The sequence below is a fragment of the Ornithodoros turicata genome, chromosome 3 (genome assembly GCF_037126465.1).
Source record: "Ornithodoros turicata isolate Travis chromosome 3, ASM3712646v1, whole genome shotgun sequence".
Lineage (NCBI taxonomy): Eukaryota > Metazoa > Arthropoda > Arachnida > Ixodida > Argasidae > Ornithodoros > Ornithodoros turicata.
The window spans coordinates 4289744-4311411 of NC_088203.1; the positions used below are offsets into that span (position 1 = coordinate 4289744).

The 21668-nt window shown below is 45.0% G+C and overlaps 1 protein-coding gene across 4 annotated transcripts in view; it reads left to right on the forward strand.

Annotated features, from left to right (window-relative positions):
- Positions 1-21019, forward strand: part of LOC135387855 (leucine-rich repeat serine/threonine-protein kinase 1-like) — a 31186-nt gene extending 10167 nt beyond the window's left edge. For 2 of the 4 annotated variants that reach the window (XM_064617018.1, XM_064617021.1), the window contains exons 13-34: positions 1281-1401; positions 2272-2439; positions 4052-4174; positions 4247-4496; positions 5045-5174; positions 5264-5358; positions 5744-5866; positions 6903-7105; positions 7924-8927; positions 9684-9882; positions 9939-10052; positions 10257-10349; positions 10693-10944; positions 11004-11252; positions 11458-11580; positions 12087-12282; positions 13422-13507; positions 13587-13681; positions 14279-14512; positions 15794-15972; positions 16063-16182; positions 17396-21019. In XM_064617018.1, the coding sequence (XP_064473088.1) occupies positions 1281-1401; positions 2272-2439; positions 4052-4174; positions 4247-4496; positions 5045-5174; positions 5264-5358; positions 5744-5866; positions 6903-7105; positions 7924-8927; positions 9684-9882; positions 9939-10052; positions 10257-10349; positions 10693-10944; positions 11004-11252; positions 11458-11580; positions 12087-12282; positions 13422-13507; positions 13587-13681; positions 14279-14512; positions 15794-15972; positions 16063-16182; positions 17396-17754 (4516 nt within the window). In that variant the 3' untranslated portion in view covers positions 17755-21019. The remainder of the gene's footprint in view (positions 1-1280; positions 1402-2271; positions 2440-4051; positions 4175-4246; positions 4497-5044; positions 5175-5263; positions 5359-5743; positions 5867-6902; positions 7106-7923; positions 8928-9683; positions 9883-9938; positions 10053-10256; positions 10350-10692; positions 10945-11003; positions 11253-11457; positions 11581-12086; positions 12283-13421; positions 13508-13586; positions 13682-14278; positions 14513-15793; positions 15973-16062; positions 16183-17395) is intronic. The other 2 variants (XR_010421258.1, XM_064617019.1) reach the window with 2 other exon arrangements.
- The last annotated feature ends 649 nt before the right edge of the window (positions 21020-21668 follow it).

Consider the following 21668-nt stretch of genomic DNA (forward strand, 5'->3'; position numbering starts at 1 on the left):
GTCAAAAGCAGACGACCTCGGCCAGTTGGGCAACATTGGAGTGAGCAAAGGGTGTAAGTGATGTCAGACCGCTTGCAGAGGGGGGGGGTCTGGTGACCGTTTGATTTTCATTTTTATTTTGTGTGTGTGTGTGTGTGAACTGCCCCTGTGTTGAATGCAACATGGCAAAAATAAGATGAACTTCATGTAATAGGCCTCCTTGCAAGCCATAACTCAGCACTAAGAGCTCATATTTTCTGGGAATCTCTTCGTGGGCCCTTTAAAGGAGCACTGCTGTGACCCCAAAAATTTTGTTCGTTTTTCGGCGCAGCGTGTTCTTCGACGAATAAAATGAGTTCCTGTAAAAGAACGATGAGCGTAGGTGACCTGGTGAGCGAGTGCGATTTGCTCTGTTCCGCGCACCTTCGAAAAATCTATTTCCTCGTGAAGAGAGGACATCTTAGAAGGAGAGGACGTCGCAACGTGTGCTACTCCCCTCACATGACCAGTGACGTACAGCAGAAAAAGAAAAAAACACTGCAGTGTGAAAATATTTTGCACGGTGACCCCTGGTGGGCAGCGTGAGAGACGAGGCCGGATTTTTCTGCGCGGTGACCCCTGGTGGGCAGCGTGAGAGACGAGGCCGGATTTTTCTGCGTGGTGACCCCTGGTGGGCAGCGTGAGAGACGAGGCCGGATTTCGAGCGATGTTAAATGTCACCTCGTTGCTCCTTTAAAGGGAGACTTCGGAAGTATTCGAAAAAAATTAGGTGAGCGTCATACCGAACACGGACCGCTCCCTTGATATACTGAATACAACATTCGCATTCATTTTGTGTGAGTAATTAATTCGTAAATGTTTAAAATAAATAAAAAATTCGTAAATATACCAAACTGAAACCAACATGCAAAGCGGACCGTGGTTCGCCCGGAGGAAAGTACTGTGACGTCACCCGGCATTGTCGTCTGCTACGAAGCTTGCATTCTTCCATGCCGGATGATGCTTTCAGCGCCCTCTTGCTTCACAGAGGCGAAGCGTTCACTTTGTAATAATTTGTTCGAATAAAATCTGCGCACTTAGGGAACGTGATATTTCGTAAGTATGTTCCTGACACTGCAAGCGTCACTGCTATGTCACAGTCGTTGTGGTGATTTCATGGCGGAGTCCCACTTTAAGGTCATATCTTGCATTTGTAGAAGCTTGAATAGCCCTTGGTACGCAAATGTACCGCATTTTACGCCGCGAGAAAGAAGAAAAAAAGAGAAGTATATTGTCAAGCGTCCTCATCCTTGTCTCTTCAGTGCGAAGCCATACGCTCGTATGAAGCTCATGATTGTTGGCGTGCAAGGCATCGGGAAGACGTCACTCCTGGAGCAGTTGCGGCAAGAGGGGACTGGGAGTTACCGCCGCAAGCCACCAGAGGTCTGACACCTTCTTCTTCTTTACTTTTCTTTCTTCTTTTTTTTCTTTTTACAGGGAACATATAAAGTGAATCCTCAAATCAATTTTCATGAGAACAAGAATAGGCGTATCGCGCATGGAATCAGCAGTGTGCAAGTTAATTATGATTCAAGATAAACATCGGTACAATACCATAAAATGGCATTTCATCTGTGTCATTAAGCTTGTTGATCTTGCTCATGTCGATGTTTATTTATTTATTCGTTTAGGGGTACAAAGTTTGGGTCAGTTTGTACAGAAAGAGGTCCCATAGTTAATGCTAGTTCTGGGACCTCAAGTTTTTTTCTTATTTTGTTAGCGGCTCTATATGGTAATTGTATATGTTAGGTAGGTCAGTCTTTAAAAAAAGAATCAACAACAGATATATACAGTGTAATACATATTAACGTACAGTATATACAGTAGGAACAGTTAAATTGTTACATTAGAAATATACTGTATACAGAGTGATATATCCTATATACATATGCCTCATAAACATATAGCTCTCACATATATGTAATTTATGAACAGATAACAGACAGATACATAAACACGTGACATCGTTAAGCACACTTTCAATTCAGGACTTCACTGCAAAGCACGATCTTAGCCAGCCGCCATCCCGAATGCCATTGTTCTGCCCCCGTAATTGGTTAAAGAAAAAGGAGGCGTGCGCCTTTTAGTGACACTCCCGCAGTTACACGAAATGACGTGCAACGGCACACGCCCCACGCTTCCAAAAAAGCGGGAGTCGTGACGGTATCGTTCGGTGCAATGGTTGGCGTTCGCCATGCTATGTGGTGAAGCTCTGTTTCAGTGCACTCACCACTTTCCTGCATTGCTTGGCAGCACTGGGGCAAACGAATGGGCAACAAGAACTTGAACCTGAAAACTCCGAAAGGCGTCAGCCTCTCCACCGTTGGAGTTGACGTGGGCGACTGGATATACGAGAAGAAGACACGGGGCCAGCCGAGCTTCGGACCGGTCACTTTCCGGACTTGGGACTTTGGCGGTCAGGTGGGACAACCCGTTTGTTCCCATCTCAGGTGGTAACCTGTCTTGTGAAGCAACTAAGTTACGAGTAACTTGTAACTGTAACTAGTTACTTTTATACAAAAGTAACTTGTAAGTGTAACTACTCAGGTGGGACAACCCGTTTGTTCCGATCTTGGGTGGTAACCTGTCTTGTGTAGCAACTAAGTTATGAGTAACTTGTAACTAACTAGTTACTTTTATACAAAAGTAACTTGTAAGTGTAACTGGTTATTAAGTGTAACTACTCAGGTGGGACAACCCATTTATTCCAGTTTTGGGTGGTAACCAGTCTTGTGTAGTAACTAAGTTACTAGTAACTGTAACTAGTTACTTTTATACAAAAGTAACTTGTAAGTGTAACTGGTTATTAAGTGTAACTACTCAGGTGGGACAACCCGTTTGTTCCGATCTTGGGTGGTAACTTGTCTTGTGTAGCAACTAAGTTACGAGTAACTTGTAACTGTAACTAGTTACTTTTATACAAAAGTAACTTGTAAGTGTAACTGGTTATTAAGTGTAGCTACTCAGGTGGGACAACACGTTTGTTCCGATCTTGGGTGGTAACCTGTCTTGTGTAGCAACTAAGTTACGAGTTACTTGTAACTGTAACTAGTTACTTTTATACAAAAGTAACTTGTAAGTGTAACTGGTTATTAAGTGTAACTACTCAGGTGGGACAACACGTTTGTTCCGATCTTGGGTGGTAACCTGTCTTGTGTAGCAACTAAGTTACGAGTGACTTGTAACTGTAACTAGTTACTTTTATACAAAAGTAACTTGTAAGTGTAACTACTCAGGTGGGACAACCCGTTTTTCCGATCTTGGGTGGTAACCTGTCTTGTGTAGCAACTAAGTTACTAGTAACTTGTAACTGTAACTAGTTACTTTTATACAATAGTAACTTGTAAGTGTAACTGGTTATTAAGTGTAACTACTCAGGTGGGACAACCCGTTTGTTCCGATCTTGGGTGGTAACCTGTCTTGTGTAGCAACTAAGTTACGAGTAACTTGTAACTAACTAGTTACTTTTATATAAAAGTAACTTGTAAGTGTAACTGGTTATTAAGTGTAACTACTCAGGTGGGACAACCCGTTTATTCCAATTTTGGGTGGTAACCAGTCTTGTGTAGTAACTAAGTTACGAGTAACTTGTAACTAGTTACTTTTATACAATAGTAACTTGTAAGTGTAACTGGTTATTAGGTGTAACTACTCAGGTGGGACAACCCGTTTATTCCAATTTTGGGTGGTAACCAGTCTTGTGTAGTAACTAAGTTACGAGTAACTTGTAACTAACTAGTTACTTTTATATAAAAGTAACTTGTAAGTGTGACTGGTTATTAAGTGTAACTACTCAGGTGGGACAACCCGTTTGTTCCAATTTTGGGTGGTAACCAGTCTTGTGTAGTAACTAAGTTACTAGTAACTGTAACTGGTTACTTTTATACAAAAGTAACTTGTAAGTGTAACTGGTTACTAAGTGCAACTACTAATTATAACTTTGAAGGGCTAAAAAAGCACTACTCAGTTCCCAATTTCACAGACTAGTCCTAACTGCAACTTAAGCACCTTTTACCTTTATATTTTTATGTAGAGGGAGTACTACTCAACGCACCAGTACTTTCTGTCCAAGCGTTCCCTGTACCTCGTTGTGTGGCGCATCACCGACGGTGAGCGAGGCGTCAAAGGCATCCACCAGTGGCTCATCAACATTCAAGTAGGCTCGCTTTACTTTTCTGACCGTACCGGAAGTTGACCAGAAGTATAAGGTCGTACGTCCGCAACCCAGGCCCGTGCTGCCAATGCGCCCGTCCTCATCATTGGCACCCACCAAGATTTGGTGAAGGAAACTTTTCCCGCCTCCTATTCGGAAGACCTGCAGCATCTCATCCGTGAAAAGTTCATCAACGTGGTCGACGCCGACAAGTGTGGCCTGCCCCGCGTCCTGGACACCGTCGAGATCAGCTGCAAGACGAAGCACAACATAAAGCACCTCTGCAACCTCATCTACGATGTTGTGTTCGACCTTCGGTGTCCCGGTCAGTGGAATCCAGTCCGGCTAGTTTAAAAATTATCCCCGTTGCTTTGAAGTGGGAATTGAATGGCAACTGTGGGCACAGTCGTCTTATATGTACAGCCACCGTCAAACTTAACCATAACGTGTGCAGGCCACGTGTTCGCACGTTATGGTTACAGCCTGCAGTTTTAGGGTGTAGCCCAATTCTTGCCTCTTTGCCTCTTTATGGTGAAACCAGATTTTTACCTGGCAAAATGCCCGCACTGAATGCACACTAGGAACTTGTTTGGCAGCAAACGAAATTACATCACCATTTGTACCAAACCTGTGCAGTTAGTTTGAGTAACTGAGCCTTAGAGTAACTGAGAACTTAGAGCACATATTTATTTACCCGATTTTTGCCCCCAAATTTAGAAAAAAAAATTTCCCCCAAAATTCGGGCTCTAGTTATGGTCATGTCTGATGGTGACTGTATCTTGAACATTTTTCTGTGACCATTTCTTACTGGTATACTTTCAGTCTCGTTGCTCAATACGGGGAAGTTCTTCTAATTGCCATTTTTTTTTGCAGGGAGCAAAGAACGTCTGCTCGAGCAGAGAATCCCGGCAACCTACCTGGCTTTGGAAGATGTCGTCGGATACCTTGCGATTGAACGGCGACTGCAAGCTAAAGACCCCGTGTTGCATTCAGAACAGTATAGGTGCGAGACATTGCAGACTCATGCGGATATTCCGTAATTTTACTGACATTGGTCAGCTGACTAATTCATGAATGTAATTCACCATGCAGGATGCTTGTGATGCACGAAATGCAGCAGAAATTCAACATTCTCTTTCGTGACATGGCTGAACTGAACCAAGCCACCGCGTTCCTTCATGACAATGGTGAGCAGGTCACTGGAGTTGCAGTGATTCAATTGCGTGATTGCATCAATTGAATTTTTCACTATATACCGTTACAGTGATTATAACCTGAGACTTCACTGGTTTTCTTGACTGCACTGTTATTGTTTTGATCAGGATTACTCCCCAATCATCATCATCATCATCATCATCAAAACAAAGTTGTCGTTTCTAGGGATAAAACAGCACTTCATTACGAGCACAACTCTTAAAGTTGCCTTAATTACTTCAGTGTCACACTATTAACAAAACTTAATGTGTCGCAAATAATACACGCGCTCTACTTTTGTGTTCTTGTCAGGGATGAAACGAACGGTAAATGTTGCTGCATCATGATCTTAATATCTCCTGTGATTCTATACTTCAGGAGTCCTGCTTCATTACGAAGATGCCACATTAAAGGACCTCTACTTCCTCGACCCGCAGTGGCTCTGTGACATGCTGGCTCACGTTGTCACAATACGCGAGATCAACCCATTTGCTCGGAACGGTACGAAGCTCAAATTGTGCATCACTCGAGTCGCGGAACAAGCTTCACTTAAATTACCGCACTTCGTTTCCAGATAAGCGGAGGGGCATCACCGTGTTTTTGCGTAGAGTAGAGATAACTCTGTTAGGGTTGATGAACCACATTTCTTACCAGCGTCCTGGGAGATGGTGGGTTTGAATCCCATTACGGGCTAAAACGTCACTTTCCGTGTGTCTGCCGATGCCTCCCAGTGGTGGCTCGAAAAAATCGCAGTTCTAAAAGCCCGACAGTTAGGAAACCATTTAAAATGAAGAACATGGAGGTCTGACGATGACAAAGATGTCTGATGAAAGTGTGTGTGTCATTTTACGGAGTAGCGCGAAAGGTTTTTATGTGTGCACTTTGTTTCCCAGAAAAAAACTCGCGGAAATGTGGCTCCGCGCGTTCACCGTTAACTCGCCACTCCGGGTGTAACGAGGAGGAGAAGGTATGATGCCACGTCACCGATGACGTTATAAGGAGAACTCATTCTGGTTCGCCAGTCAGTGGGGGTCAGCGCCTTGTCTCCTTGCCGCCGTAAACCAGATTTGCCAGTTCTCCCGGAGAATTGGAGGATAGAAGGAGCGGCCGAATCATTACCGAGCCAGGAGAAAGGCCTTTCCAGAACCCCGAACAGCCGAGTAGCAGACGACATTTCTCCGGACCAATCAGCGAGCGTGATCCTTGTACCGTCAGCGCTAGGTTCCAGTCAGATCACGGGCTGGTACTGCTCTTCACCACCGGGTCGCTTATTGCGGCGTACTTGAAGTTCAATTTCTGCGACAATTATGACTCTGTGGCATGAATTACTTTTCACGATGCATCTTACTGGCCTACTTCATAGTCTTATAGGAAGAAAACAGGGTGTTAAAAACTACTTCTGTGCTACTTTAAACGTAACATAGATGGTGGCTACAAACCTCATGGCTTGTGGAGGCATTTTTCTAGCGAAGCTTGTTCAGTGACTGTATGCTTGGGGTAACCAAAGCAGACAAGCAGTGTGGCTTATCTCATGCAGGTATTATGCGCATTGACGACTTGAAGCACGTCTTCAAGAGCTCTCAGTGTGCGCCGGCTGATGCGCAGACCTACATTTTGAGCCTCCTGAACAAGTTCGAAGTCGCCCTAACTTGGGACGGACGGACGCTCCTGATTCCGTCGATGCTTCCGTCGGAGGAGTTGCTCCGGTGTGGCCTTCCAGGAGCAGACGTCAGGGTACAGGTCTACGTGAATGCTTTCTCAGGGGGCAACCTTGCAGTTTTTCTTTATGTCTATCCGTTGTTGTGTTCTCAGAGAGACCTCTTTCACTTGCACTCTTAGCAGGCGCACTGCTTTTTGTTGCGGCTCGCGTTATGCGTTAGCTGTGTGATTGTCGTGTGTGTGAGAATGAGGATCGAATTTGTTTTTTAAGAACTGTGTCACAACATGGTGTGTATTTTTTTAAAGACCGTTAAATTTACTCGAGATAAATCTGTGTGCGCCATTTTTTTACAGTCACTTTTGGTTCGTGATGCTCCTATTGCCTCGCGTGTCTGCTTCTGATAATACCTAATGTGGTGATTTATTGCTTGCTCGTGTTGCCAGACTTAAACACAAGCAGACCTGTATCTCTGATGTTCACAATGCATTTGATATCAAATGCACTCGTCTAATATGAATGCATTGTACCCACGCGATTGCCCATTGGATGAATGTCTGTGAAGGATGTCATTTGATGTCAGTAAGACGGAGACATGGAGGAGGAGTCCACCTTATGATACAATAGAGACCATAACTGCATCCAGTTGCCATTGTTTTCTGGATTTTACCCAAAGTGACGATGACGCACATCAGATTGTAGAAACAGGTCTTGCTGCGTTTAATCCTAAAACACACGGCGTGCTTTGTTGTAGGTGTTGACTGGACAGCAGTGAGGCTGCCAGTGCACCTTGTCTGCTGACACAGCATAAGATGCTACCTTTCCCTATTTTCTTCCTATGTCCTTGCACTTCACAAGTACACTGGACAGCAGTGCTTCACCATCACCGTCACCCTTTCAGGTCCCAATCAGGTCGCGCAGTTGGGGCCTCCGCTCAAAATCTCTCCAGGGATCCGCGTGTCGCTCTGTGCCGTCATCAACGTCACCTTCATCCCTCTCCCTAAACCTTCCCTCAAAGTCCCCAATCTCCCACAGACCAGGGATCGCCGTGCTCTGCGGCGCCGACTCCCCGAACACCCCGACGGATCCCTCTTCCCTAACCGACAGGCTCCCCGCTCCTCCTCCGCCCTTCTCCCTCACCCCCGTCGCCTCCGATTCGGAGCACCCTCCCATCCAGCGCCTCCTTGTCCTCTCCTACCTCCCGAGCGGCTTCTGGCCCCGACTCATCACGCGGATCCTCGCGGACGACCTGGTCGTCGAGGCGCTCCGGAGCTACATCATTCCTCCGCGGGGATCCGAGAAGGACCCGAACCTCATGTCCGCGCTGTCCCGCCGCGCCGAGTGGGTGTGCTGGCAGACTGGCCTCGAGCTCCGCTACCTCGACACGACTCTCCTCAAGCTCCGGGAAGTGATGCCCCACCTCAGCGGGTCCGAGCTCTTTGCCTCGCAGCTCATGGTCAAGATCGAGGGAAACTGGAGTAGAGTCGACACGAGCGGCGCGGTACTCATCGAGGTCGTCGTGCCGTGCTCCAGGTTGCAGGCATCGACCTCGTCCCTGATTCTCGAGCCGAGTTCAGAGAGCACGGCAAAGCTGCTGACCCTGGCAGTGGATCACATCGACACGTTGCTGGAGGACTGGTACCCGACCCTGGGGACGAGGTTCGTGCACACGTCGGAGGGACGGTTCCTGGTGACGAGGCTAGTGCCGTGTCCGGAGTGTGTGACGCGGTTGGTAGCCAAGGAAGGGGGGAGAAACGGGCAAGGGAAGGACGCAGACCTGTGGCAGTTGGTGGAACGGGCCGGTATCGGAGAGTTCAGGCTGTCCGCGCTGACGACGACGGGTCAGGGAAGAGGATCGAAGGGAAGCACGGACAGCGGAGTTTGTGCTGACAGCCAGAGTTCAAGGCAAGTTGAGTTTCCATGTTTTACCGTATGAGTTTCTCCCCTGCAAAATTACTTTTTCTTTACTTTAAACTTTAATTTATTATCTTTATAATCTTTATATCTTATATCTTTATAATCTTTAATTATTATTATCTTTCAATTACTTTACTCTTCTCGCAAAATTACTTTTTTGGATCAGTACAACTGTTCCTGTTGTTCCTGCTGTTGTATAAGTAGAGCCTGAAGTTTTAGGGTTTAACAACCCGATTCTTCCCCGAATTCTTCCCCAAATTGAAGGTTGCCCCCTTTAGGGCGAAACCTGATTTTTACCCGGCAAATTGCCCTTGCTGAGACGTCTGCAGGAATGCGCACCAACTTGTTTGGCAGCAAACGCAGTTACATCACCCTTTGTGCCAAACAAGTATACTAGTTAGTTTGAGTAATTGAGCCCGATTTCTCCCCAAATATAGCAGACCGGAAATTTTCCGACCCAAATTTGCACAAATTTAGAGCGCATGCTTATTTACCCGATTTTTACCCCCCGAATTTAGAAAAAAAAATATTTCCCGAAAACTTTGGGTTCTATGTGTAGGTTGGAGTGTAACGGGGCTTGCATTTGGTTATTGCATTGAGTTATTGCAATTACTCCATTGTTGCAATTATTGCATTGAATTAAAGAAGATACTTGGTGAATGTCAAGTGGGGGCCACACCTGCAGTAAATTGTTTGCGTTAGGCAGGATAACATCTAAATTTATATCTTCGTTGCTCTTTTTAGCCGCAAGGCATCTGCAGAAGGGGACATCGATTCTCTAACGTCTTCCTGTAATAACAATTCTTCCTCGAGAAACCCACCACCAGAGGAGACCGTCTACGGCTTTATGGTGGAAGAGTGCATTTTGTCAGGCTACGAGAAGAAACTGGTCACCTGTCCAGACCATGGGGACCTCCACCTCGCCAAGATATCACCCGATATGGTGGGGGATTAAATTTTTCCTCGGGACTTGGATTACTTAAATGCACATTCCCCCAGGTGTTCATGGACCTGGGAGAAAGATTCCTCATCAATTCGGATCACATCAAGAAGGGAAAGATGTTGGGTAGAGGAGCATTTGGCTTTGTTTTCAGAGCTGGAATGAAGCAGAGGGTGAGATGGGTTTGAATATGCTTGTGGATTAGTCGTGGCATTTTTTTGATCATGTTCCTGAGTTGCTGGTCATGACATGTAGACAGTGTTTGTTGGTGATAGGGCATGGCATTTTGATGCACTTTGTGAGTGATAGTCATATTTTGTTGTTGTTTGGGGATGGGCTACACTGTTTAACAGCTCTCTTTTGACTGCCGCATTTAGGGATCGGGAAATTACATAGACGTTGCCATGAAGATGCTTCAACCCGTGGACCCAGGTTACGGAGCCAGGCACTCAGACACCATCGCCTTCAAGGTCAGGACTCTGGCGCATGTAGACAGGGCGTATCGCGGAGTACAGTGCAGTTGATGCTGATGAACTTTTTAAATTAAAATACTGACATGGCCCCAAATGAATTGTTGGACGCCACAAATGATTGGAAGCTACCAGCCGTATTTTACTGCTATTGAAAATTACCAGCATAACATTGTGTCATATGGGGCCAAAGCACGGCATTGGAAACCTACTTCAACAGCTAGTGTACAGATTATACACGTGAAGTTACAGTGCAGCCTAATATGGGAAGCCTTCCTAATTAACCAAAAATCCTAATTAACGACCGTCAAATTAACGCTAGGTGCATCTTATCCAAATACAGGCAGCGTGGAATAAATGGCAACGAGACCCACTTCAGTACGCATGCAAGGCTTACTGCACAGCGCGCCAGGAGCTGAACATCCTCCTCAGCCTACGCCATCCCCACATTGTCCCACTGGTAGGGGTGTGTACCCAGCCCCTAGCCCTAGTTTTGCACCTTGCCACGCTAGGGGCCCTGGACGGCATACTCCGTAACTATCGACGCTCTGGGACGCACCTGGAACTGTCCTCCCTGCAAAGGGTCATCTTACAGGTACAGGACGTTCAGTTCACAATGTGCCTTGCAACTCGCTGAACTCAACTTTGTCCTAGGTTGCAAAAGCACTGGAGTACCTGCACCAACAGCACATTATATACAGGGACCTTAAATCGGAGAATGTGCTAGTGTGGGAGTTTCCGGCACCCTTCCAGGCAGAACCGGCAACGGTGGATGTGAAACTGGCTGACTACGGCATCAGTCGGTCGACCTTGCCTACCGGGACCAAAGGGTTTGGAGGGACAGAAGGGTTTATGGCACCTGAAATCATGCGCTATAATGGAGAAGAAGAATACACCGAAAAAGTATGTATATGCCCTTTCGACGCCCTGTTGTTTCCAGAGAACATGTAATGTCCGCAGTGCACACCTTGCAGCAATATGTTTTCACAGTTTATTTTGGTTTTATATTATATGCGTAGTGGTCAACTTACCGAGGGTGAACAACTGAACCTTCGTATTAGTGAGAAAGTGGCTGTAGTATAGCGTATGTACTGCGTGTTCTCGACAGGTGGACTGCTTCTCGTTCGGCATGTTCATGTATGAACTCTTGACGTTGAGGCTGCCGTTTGAAGGCCACGACTGCGTCAAAGACCACATCCTCGATGGCGGTCGGCCTGTCTTTACGAGCAGGGTAAGCCAGCAGCTGACCTGTCACGTGGGGCTGTCACTCAAACATGTATAGTGCATAAAACAAACACCTCGGACCTCACAAGTCCAAAGGCCCCATTGTTGTTCCTAAGTGGGCAAGCGGGACAGCATTTTCAACTGAAGAATGCTGCGACTTCTCTCTGTATGCAGTCTATATAATTTGAAGCAATCATCTCATACTGTGTACAGAGTCCAGTGTCGTCCAGTTGACATGGGGGTTCATCAGTCCAGATAACTGAGTGGGAAGCCTTCAAGAATAAAAATAATTTTGCGATGTGGGGAGCCAATATTTCTGCAAGAAAAGTAAAAAATCTCTAGAAAAGCATTTTATCCAGAATAACTTGAGCCACAGTACCGCACCTTTAACTTCAAAGACAGGTGTTTGCCTTAGCCCACCACACAGCTAGCCCTCTCCTCAAAAATTTTCCTCTGCAAAGCATGTGTTATTATATCTTTCTTTCTACATAATGTCAATGTGTGCATTTCCAGGAAATTACATACCCTGCGTACATGATGGACCTCATGATTGCCTGCTGGTCACAGCAGCCACGAGACCGTCCGTCTGCCAGTCAGATAGTGTCCATCGCATCAGCGCCAGAGTTCACACGACTCCTTGACGTTGTGTCGCTGCAGAGCAACGAAGCAGTGCTGTGCACTGGTGTTACTGCGTTACCGTCTGAAGAAGGTCTGTAACATTGTCATATCCCCGAGGGAAAAATATCCGGATGGCACTGTCGGGCAACAGTATGTCAGGAGTGTTGTGAGTGCAACATGTGCAGTGAACCCTCGTTAATATGACCCTCGTTAATACGACCCTCGATAATACGACCCTCGATAATACGACCCTCGATAATACGACCCTCGATAACACGACCCTCGATAACACGACCCTCGATAACACGACCCTCGATAACACGACCCTCGATAACACGACCCTCGATAATACGACCCTCGATAATACGACCCTCGATAACACGACCCTCGTTAATACGACCCTCGATAATACGACCCTCGTTAATACGACCCTCGTTAATACGACCCTCGATAATACGACCCTCGTTAATACGACCCTCGTTAATACGGCCCTCGTTAATACGACGCTCGTTAATACGACGCTCGTTAATACGACCCTCGATAATACGACCCTCGATAATATGACCCTCGATAATACGACCCTCGATAATATGACATACTCACTTTATGCCCGTTTTTCTTGGGAGCCGTTCCGCCGCCATGTAAATCCATCTCGTTAGTATGCCGATCCGCTTATCCGACTACGACAGATTTTTGTCACAAGTAGGGTCAAACACAGGTATTGTACTATTCTCGTTATTATGACCACGTCACATGACGCGCAGAGTAGCCCCAGGGAGAGGCTACCCACGTACCTCAGGCAGAGGGCGACACGTGTTGAAGTAGGGCGCCAAGGCATGGGATGACTCCTGATGTTGTTGACGTTTTCGGACTGCCAAAGCACTTGCAAAGTGCTTAAAACAGCAGTGGCCACAAGACCAGGCCACACTGTGCTGCTGCTGTTGTGCACCCAAGGATGGCCAGAACGAAAGCGGTCCCTGAGGTCAGTGGAGTGTGCGTTTCTCGTTAGTATGACAACTCGCTTTGTGACCAAAATCTGCGGGAACGGTGCTGGTCATATAAACGACGGTTCACTGTTGTGATTTACTCTGGCGGTCACTCCAGTTGACAGCCATGATACAAAACACTAGTGCAGCAAACGACAGCACGGGTGATCGCGACTGTCTCAAGATGGTGCCAATTAAGTTTGCCTCCTAAAAACGCTACATTTTTGTAACTCATTTCTTTCAGACACAAATTGTGAACTGTGGCTGGGAAAGATGGATAGGCATTTAGACATTCTGGTATGCAATTGCAGTAACTGGACAGAATTAAAGGTACGTCTGCTGTGTGGCTGCTATGCCTTGCAACTCTGCGACACCATCTGCGACTTAATCTGCGACACCATTTTGCTAGGTCCTGCCTGTGGACAATATCACGGTCACATGTTTATGTGTTGTCAATGACGCTGTCTGGCTTGGAGACTCCAGAACCGTCATTCGTATCTATGGGTGAGGCTTCAGCATATAATTTTACTCTTGTCAGCATTTTAATGTCCAAGCTAATGTCTGCTTTGGGTAATTTGATAGTGCGTAATTTGGGTATTATGACACGCCTTTTGTGACCTTCACTGATGAGCGCTTCCGGTTAAAAGGCGAAACTTTTTTATTTATTTTTAGCATGTATTTAGCGTGTTTGAATTTTTTACTTCATCATATAAACATGAGCTGTGTGTGTGTATTATGCTTAGGAAGTGCCCTGCAGGTAACACCCTTCAAGTAATGTGTGTTAATATGGGCGTTTGTTAATGGGTACTGTAGTTAGCATGACCCTTGTTGATAAGTAAGCACTGTGATGTATATCTTTTGTTGATAGGTACTGTGGTTAAAATGTCATTTTGTTAAATGTGCTATGGTTAATATGACTTCTGTTAATATGTACTTTGGTTAATGTGACATGTTGTTAATATATATGTGCTGTGGGACTTTCTAAAAAATGCAGTGCGGTTAACATGACTACATTGTTGACACATGGCACTCTGGCCAAACGCATAAACATATATTGTATTGCATAAGGCTGCGGTGAGACAGTTCCAAATTTCTTACCAGCTCCCAGACCTACACGGAGATTGCAAGCTTCTCTCTGTGCCCGGATTCGCCGATCGTTTCGGCTGTCCGTAGCATGCACCACTTGGCTAGTGCTGGACGTGTGGCCATCGCAACGAATGGGGGTCAGGTCTGGCTCTGCCCTGACAATGTCTTAACTGGTGAAGGTCTACAAGAGCTGGCCACAACAGGCACATCTGTCTTCTGTCTCTGTGGTGTCGACTTACCCGAAGCTAGGTGAGATACTAGATCAACTTCGACTATACTTTGGTGTTCTTGTTGCTAATAGGAAGGTGCTTCTAGATTCACGATTGTGTACCGAGCTCTCACGACTGCTGTCTTTCAGTTGAGGATAATTTGAAGTTCGGTAATTTGTTGCTGGATAGTTAGGCACTGTACCGGCGGTGTGATGTGTAGCGAGGTGGGTAATTAGCAGCGGTACGCTATTTCTATATTATTGAAAAAAAAAGCCCTCCTTGTGTTATCTCTATTCATGCACGTGCTCAAACCTTTTCACTATGGAGTTCGCCCTCCAGCTTGCCTTTGTCTATGCAGTTTTATCTGTACATTATTTCTACGTCATGTCATAATTTTTTAATTCTTTCTTTACTTTTCGTATTATCTATTCGCATCCTTTTTTTTTTTCTTTCTTCATGTTAGGCGATGTCATACTCAGACAAAAGCGTGGTCGTCCAATAGAGATTTTTCTTGGCTCGATGTCGGTTCGCCAGACAAACGAAATTTTCTCAACTGACCACTACTACAGCCTGAAGTTTTCGGGAAATTTTTTTTCTTCTAAATTCGGGCTGTAAAAATCGGGTAAATAAACGTGCTCTAAATTCGTGCAAGTTCGGACGGGAAAACTTCGAGTACGCTAAATTCGGGGAGAAATCGGGCTCAGTTACTCAAGCTAACTGAACTGGTTCGGTACAAACGGTGATGTAACTGTGTTTGCTGCCAAACAAGTTAGTGTGCTTTCCTACAGACGTCTCGGCGAGGGCAATTTGCCGGGTAAAAATCGGGGTTTCACCCTAAAGAGGCAACCTTCAATTCGGGGAAGAATCGGGTTAAACCCAAAAATTTCAGGCTCTGACCATTACTAGAGCCTGAAGCTTTAGGGTTTTACCCGATTCTTCCCCGAATTCGCACCCCGAATGGAAGGTTGCCTCTTTAGGGTGAAACCCGATTTTTACCCGGCAAATTGCCCTCACTGGGATGTCTGTAGGAATGCACCAACTTACTTGTTCGGCAGAAAAATTCAGTTACATCACCGTTTGTACCAAACCGCTACAGTTAGTTTGAATAACTGAGCTCGATTTCTCTCCGAATTTAGCGTACTGGAAGTTTTTTCACCCGAATTTGCACGAATTTAGTGCGCACGTTTATTTACCCGATTTTTACCCCCCCGAATGTAGGAAAAAATATTTCCCGAAAACTTTAGGCTCTAACCCTTACCCACTGTATGTACCTTTATTCGAGCCATCCTCTGCGTGCCTAGAAATATTCCCATCCGTTCAGGTGCGAACTCTGGTGTGGCCAAGCACAGGGTGCTGTGTCTGTCTACACCATTCAAGGTTCAATTGTTTCGGGTCAAGAAGTGGTCAACCACAGTGACCCTCCCATGGACACCCTGGACGTTTCGCTGCTGTGCTCTTCTTCGGAGGATGTACCCACGATGTGGTCCTACGTGTACCCTGGTAATTTTTTGTCACGTTTAAGCCTCGGGCCTCCTCACGTTGCTTATTTTGCGAGTCACGAATGACGAGGATGCACGACCTTCCTTCCAGGCTGTGTCGTGTATCAATGGGACTGTGCATCAAGGACAATCGTTCACAGGTTAGACTGTTCCAAGCTGGCACCATGTTCCGAGAGCTTGCTTTCGATAAGCATTGAAGAGCATTTGAGCCGTAAGTACTTTCGTCTGTGAACTACTATGCATGTATAGGGCCTGACCTGTTAGGGTTAAACCCGTATCCGCCCAATATTTACCCCCCGAACGAAATCTGTAAAATTTGGGTTTAAACCGAATCTACCCGAAAACATCCGGGTCGCGTGGCACACTCGTGAGCGTGCATTAAAATAAAGTTTGATAACGTTGCTAAACATTAGTTCCATGTTAAGACAAATTTTTATTAAACAAAAAAAAAATCACCCGAATACACCCGAATTCTCGACGACGGAATACTATGCCGTAACGGGATTTAACCCGAATACACCCAAATTTTCAAATGAAAAATATCACCCGATGTTTACCCCCCGAATTTGGCCAAAAATAAAACCCTAAAAAGTCAGGCCCTATGTATTTACTTACACGATTACACTCTATAAGGCAACCCCCCTCCCCCCACACACACACAGACACTATACAGTGTGAAAAGTGCATACAGTCAACCCTCGTTAATATGACACTCGTTAGTATGACATCCTCGCTTTGTGACAATTTTTCTGGGGCATGGTTTTCTCCCAATGGAGATCCTCTAAAAGGGGGGGTTCCTGAAATCCACCATTAAGAATAAACTGCTCAAGAATTTAAAAAATTCAAGAATAAACGGCTTTAAAAAATACACGGTTAAAAATATATCTCCTAAAATAAACCACTTACTATCCCCGCTTAGACATCGCCGTTTAATAATCCACCGTTAAAAATAAACTGTTTCGAAATCCCCTCACCACCTAGCACGGAGGCGGATTGATTGCAGTTCGTGCCGGGTTAGATCAGGTTATGTTAGGTTAGTTTAGTTTGGTTTCGGTTAGTTTGGGATAGTTTAGGCTAGTTTGGTCCTGTGAGGTTAGTTTAAGCCCCTTGCTTGCAGCTCACCTTGATTTGGGCCATACCACGTAACTCTAGCAACTGTAGAGTGGATTTGGGGGGATTCTGAAACGATTTATTTTTAACGGTATATTCTGAACCGTGGATTCCTTAGCGTTTTTATATAAACGGGGATATTTCGGCGAATATTTTTGTGCGTTGATTTCTAAGCGTATATTCTGGGAGATATATTTTTAATAGTGGGTACTTACGCGTTTATTTTTGAAAGATTATTTTTAAAGGTTTCAAACGGGATACGCCCCCATAATCAACACTATAACAAAAACAAACAAACATTTTTGTGACAAAAGCCGGCAGGTGCCAAGTGACCGCCATGGCCGTCCTGGAGAACGAACTCTACGTCGGCACAACGTGGGGTTGCATCATCGTAGCCGAGAGCCACACCATGCGCCCCATCACGGTCTTTCGTCCTTTCGAAGAAGAAGTGAAAGCAATTCTGCCGCTGCCGGCAAAGCAGAATCCGGCGGCAACGCTGTCCACCGAGCCCCCGGTTCCTCCTCCGCAGGGAACATCTGCAACGCTGGCCACCGTTGGGAAGGGATACCGAAATCTCATAGGGCGCTATCTCCCCACTGGTTGCAGTATAGACTATGTGCAACAAAGTATGTACGTGCTGCTGTGGCGTGCCGATAGTTGGATGGATGCTTAACTGTTTTTTAAGCTGTGATCACTACGTGGTGTTTTTTTTTTACGCGTTGATTAGCGTCACGTTTCGTACTGTGCTCGACCGCAGGATGGTAGCGAACAAAACGTCTCTTCGGTGTGAATAGAGCCTGAAGTTTTCGGAAAATATTTTTTTCGAAATTCGGGGGGGTAAAAAATCGGGTAATTAGACGTGCGCTATAAGTGCACGCGAATTCGGGTGGAAAAACTTCCAGTATGCTAAATTCGGGGATAAATCGGGGCTCAGTTACTCAAATTAACTGTACTGGTTTGGTACAAATGGTGATGTAACTGCGTTTGCTGCCAGACAAGTTAGCGTGCATTCCTATAGATGTCTCAGCGAGGGCAGTTTGCCGGGTAAAAATCGGGTTTCACCCTAAAGAGGCAACCTTCAATTCGGGGTGCACATTCAGGGAAGAATTGGGTTAAACCCTAAAACTTCAGGCTCTAAGTATGCTCTAGTATGCTCTAAGTATGCTCTAAGTATGCTCTAAGTATGCTCTAAGTATGCTCTAAGTATGCTCTAAGTATGCTCTTAGTATGCTCTTAGTATGCTCTTAGTATGCTCAAGTATGCTCTAGTGTGCTCTAAGTATGCTCAGGCTCTAAGCATGAAGCAGATGAGTGTCTGGCAGGTCACAAGTTTACCTTCGTTTGGCCGCTGAAGCAAGATGCGGTACTCTGGCTCACAATTAGAAGCACGATGAACATTCGTTAGTCTCGTGTTGCTAAGGAGCACATCGTGAAACGTCACGTAACCACCAGGAGGAGCTCAATATTACACACGAGGCTCGTTGTCGTTGTCATTTTGTTCACTTCTGAATCGTTGAGCTGATGGTGCATTGTGCCGTCACCTTTTATATCTCGACAGATAATTTTAATTTACTCCGTCTTTTATCTCGCCTTTTTATTCGAGTTCATGGGGTCCTACTCTCTAAGCATGTCGCTGCATACTGTGTATGTTGTAAAACATTGAGCGTGCTTGTGAGGTTTCGTGTCTGATGATGATGTGCGTGAAGTTGTGTGAATTCTGCCTACCTGCAAACTAACAAAAATATTTTGTTAACGTATTTGAATTCTTCGTCCGCCAAACAACGGGCTTGTCTCGTGCGTTCATCATCAGATGACAGCTGTGGTAACGTGCGCACGTCTGTGTGCTCTACAGAAAGATTTTTCTGTCACAGGATAACGTGCTCATTGGAGTGCATGCAAACTGGTTTGTAGTTCCATTTAGAAGTGGTCCCTGCTCATAGCATAAGCTAACATGTTAATTGGACTGCCCTGGCTTGTGTGTAGCAACACTACTATTTTCTACTTATTAGTACGTTAAATCTCTAATCAGAAGAAATGCTTTCACTAAAAGGTTACTCTGATAACACCTGCAAATGCATTTAATTATCACATTAATGTGTTAATGTTACAACTTGCAAATCAATACAAGGCTGTTTTCCTTAGCAGGCTAATGCACAAATGCAAGACAGTGGTTGTTAAGGAGGAACGTTCTTTACAAACAAGCTAATGTGTTAATTTGAAGCTAGTGCATGGTTGCAAGAAAAATGTTTGAAAGAAATGTTTTGAAAGAAATTTGGCTACAGCAAACCAGTGGTTTTGTCACAGGAAGGAATGTTCTGAGCTAATTGGTTAATGTGTTAATTCGACTACCTTCAAATGCAAACTAGAGCTTACTTTCATGCTACAGTTGCCATTCCAAAGGCCACCTACTTTAACTTGTACTGCTACAGCAATGATTTTAGAACAAGCTAGAAGTGTTAATCTTACCCTGGCTTATCCACAGTTTTTGGAGTGTGATCGATCCTCATATTGTAAGCTACCTGTTGTGCGGCTCGTGTTCAAACGTTCAGCAAGCTTGATAATCTACTTATTTGTTTTACCAGTGAAGCGCACCATTGTTTTAAATGGTGACAGCATTTCATTTTAATGTTTAGGTATTTATACAATGCAGCTGCCACATTCCTTCAAGACGCTAAGACATGTGTGATAAATACATTTATGTGTGTAATATTTTCATTATTGATCCTGCTGTGGCAGCTTGTTTCCACGTTGAAGTGTGACAACATGATTGACAGCGGAGACGATACTGACTACTTAACGGGAGTGCACTACACACACACTGACTATTTGCTGGATGTTTCAGTGTTCAGAGCTTAGTCCTTAAGAACTATCACTTAAGTTCCTATGTGGTGATGGATGCTGTGATCGTTCCACTGATTCCTGGAGTATGTTTCATGTATGTAATTTGAGCTGTTTCATGAAAAACATAGCATTAGCTATGTAAATGTCCACAACCCAAGCAGCACAAAAATCTTCGTCCAATATTGGACCAATACTGGCAATACCGGCCCAGTATGGATCTAATCTTGGTCCAATATTGACAATACCGGCCAAGTATGGGTCTAATCTTGGTCCAATACTGGCAATACCGGCCCAGTATGGGTCTAATCTTGGTCCAATATTGGCAATACCGGCCCAATATGGGTCCAATCTTGGTCCAATATTGGCAGTATCGGCCCAGTATGGGTCTAATCTTGGTCCAATATTGGCAATACCCGGCCCAGTATGGGTCCAATCTTGGACTCATATTGGGCCAGCATTGCCGATATTAGCCCAATATTGGGCCACGACGTTGTGCTGTTTTGGGAATGTGATGTGAGAAAGGTGAGCAAACTGCCGCGACCCTCACACCCTGAGTCTTGGCTCGGCTACTTGGCTTAGCCAATGCCCATGTGAAAGGGGACCTAGCCGTTAGCTTACAATGTTAAACTGTACAAGAAATATCAGGTTCCTTTCTTAGTAGTTTTTTTTTTAAATTAGTGCTCAGCACCGTGTAAATGTGAAGTCTGCCGATTGGCTATCGTAAACGTTTTCACATCAACGAAATCGAGACGTAATTCTGCGATCCACCACCTGTACTTCACTGCATTACCGTACTGCAGTGCTGCTACTACCCTTGTTAGAGAGATTTTGTATGCCGAGCTAGTCAGATTTCCTTTATAATTGTGTAATATAGTAACAGTTATACCATACAATGTAACTGTGATCTTCATTTCATTTAGTACTGCGTTCCGAGAGAACTGTGAACTTTTTTGCTGCACATTGTAGGGCACTATGGTATTGTACAGAGGTAACGTGACAGATAAAAGTTCTGCTGTGTATCATATTACTCTGCTTTTGTAGACGAGGGATAATACGTCATTTTTAAATTGTGAAATAAAGCATCGGCTATCCATGCAACTGCGTTACCCTCCAATGCCCAAGAGCAAGAAGAATGAATGCCATGCTCACAACCGGTCGTGATTTCATTATGACCTAAGCCTGTGCTGTTAAAAGTTGATACTAATGTAAGAAAAGGTACTTGTAAATATATCTGCCTTATGATTACAGCCTGAAGTTTTTGGGAAATATTTTTTCCCCAATTGGGAGGGTAAAAATTTGTGCAAATTCGGGTGGGAAAACTTCCAGCATGCTAAGTTTGGGGAGAAATTTGGCTCTATTACTCAAGCAAACTGTACTGGTTTGGTACAAACAGTGATGTAATTGCATTTGCTGCCAAACAAGTTAGTGTGCATTCCTACTTTGGCACTCTATGGCCTTTGTTGCCTTTGTGCCATTAAACACATAATCAATCAATCAATCAATCAATCAATTCCTACAGATGTCCCAGTGAGGGCAATTTGCAGGGTCAAAATCGGGTTTTACCCGAAAGAGGCAACCTTCAATTCAGGGAAGAAACTATACTAGTTAAACCCTAAAACTTCAGGCTGTACTTATGAGTAAATCCGATGAAACCTGTTCTTACTCCCCCCCGCATTTGTATCATAGTCACTTAGAGTAAAAGCTGAAACCCCCCCCCCCCAACAACGTACTTACCAAAGTACGGATT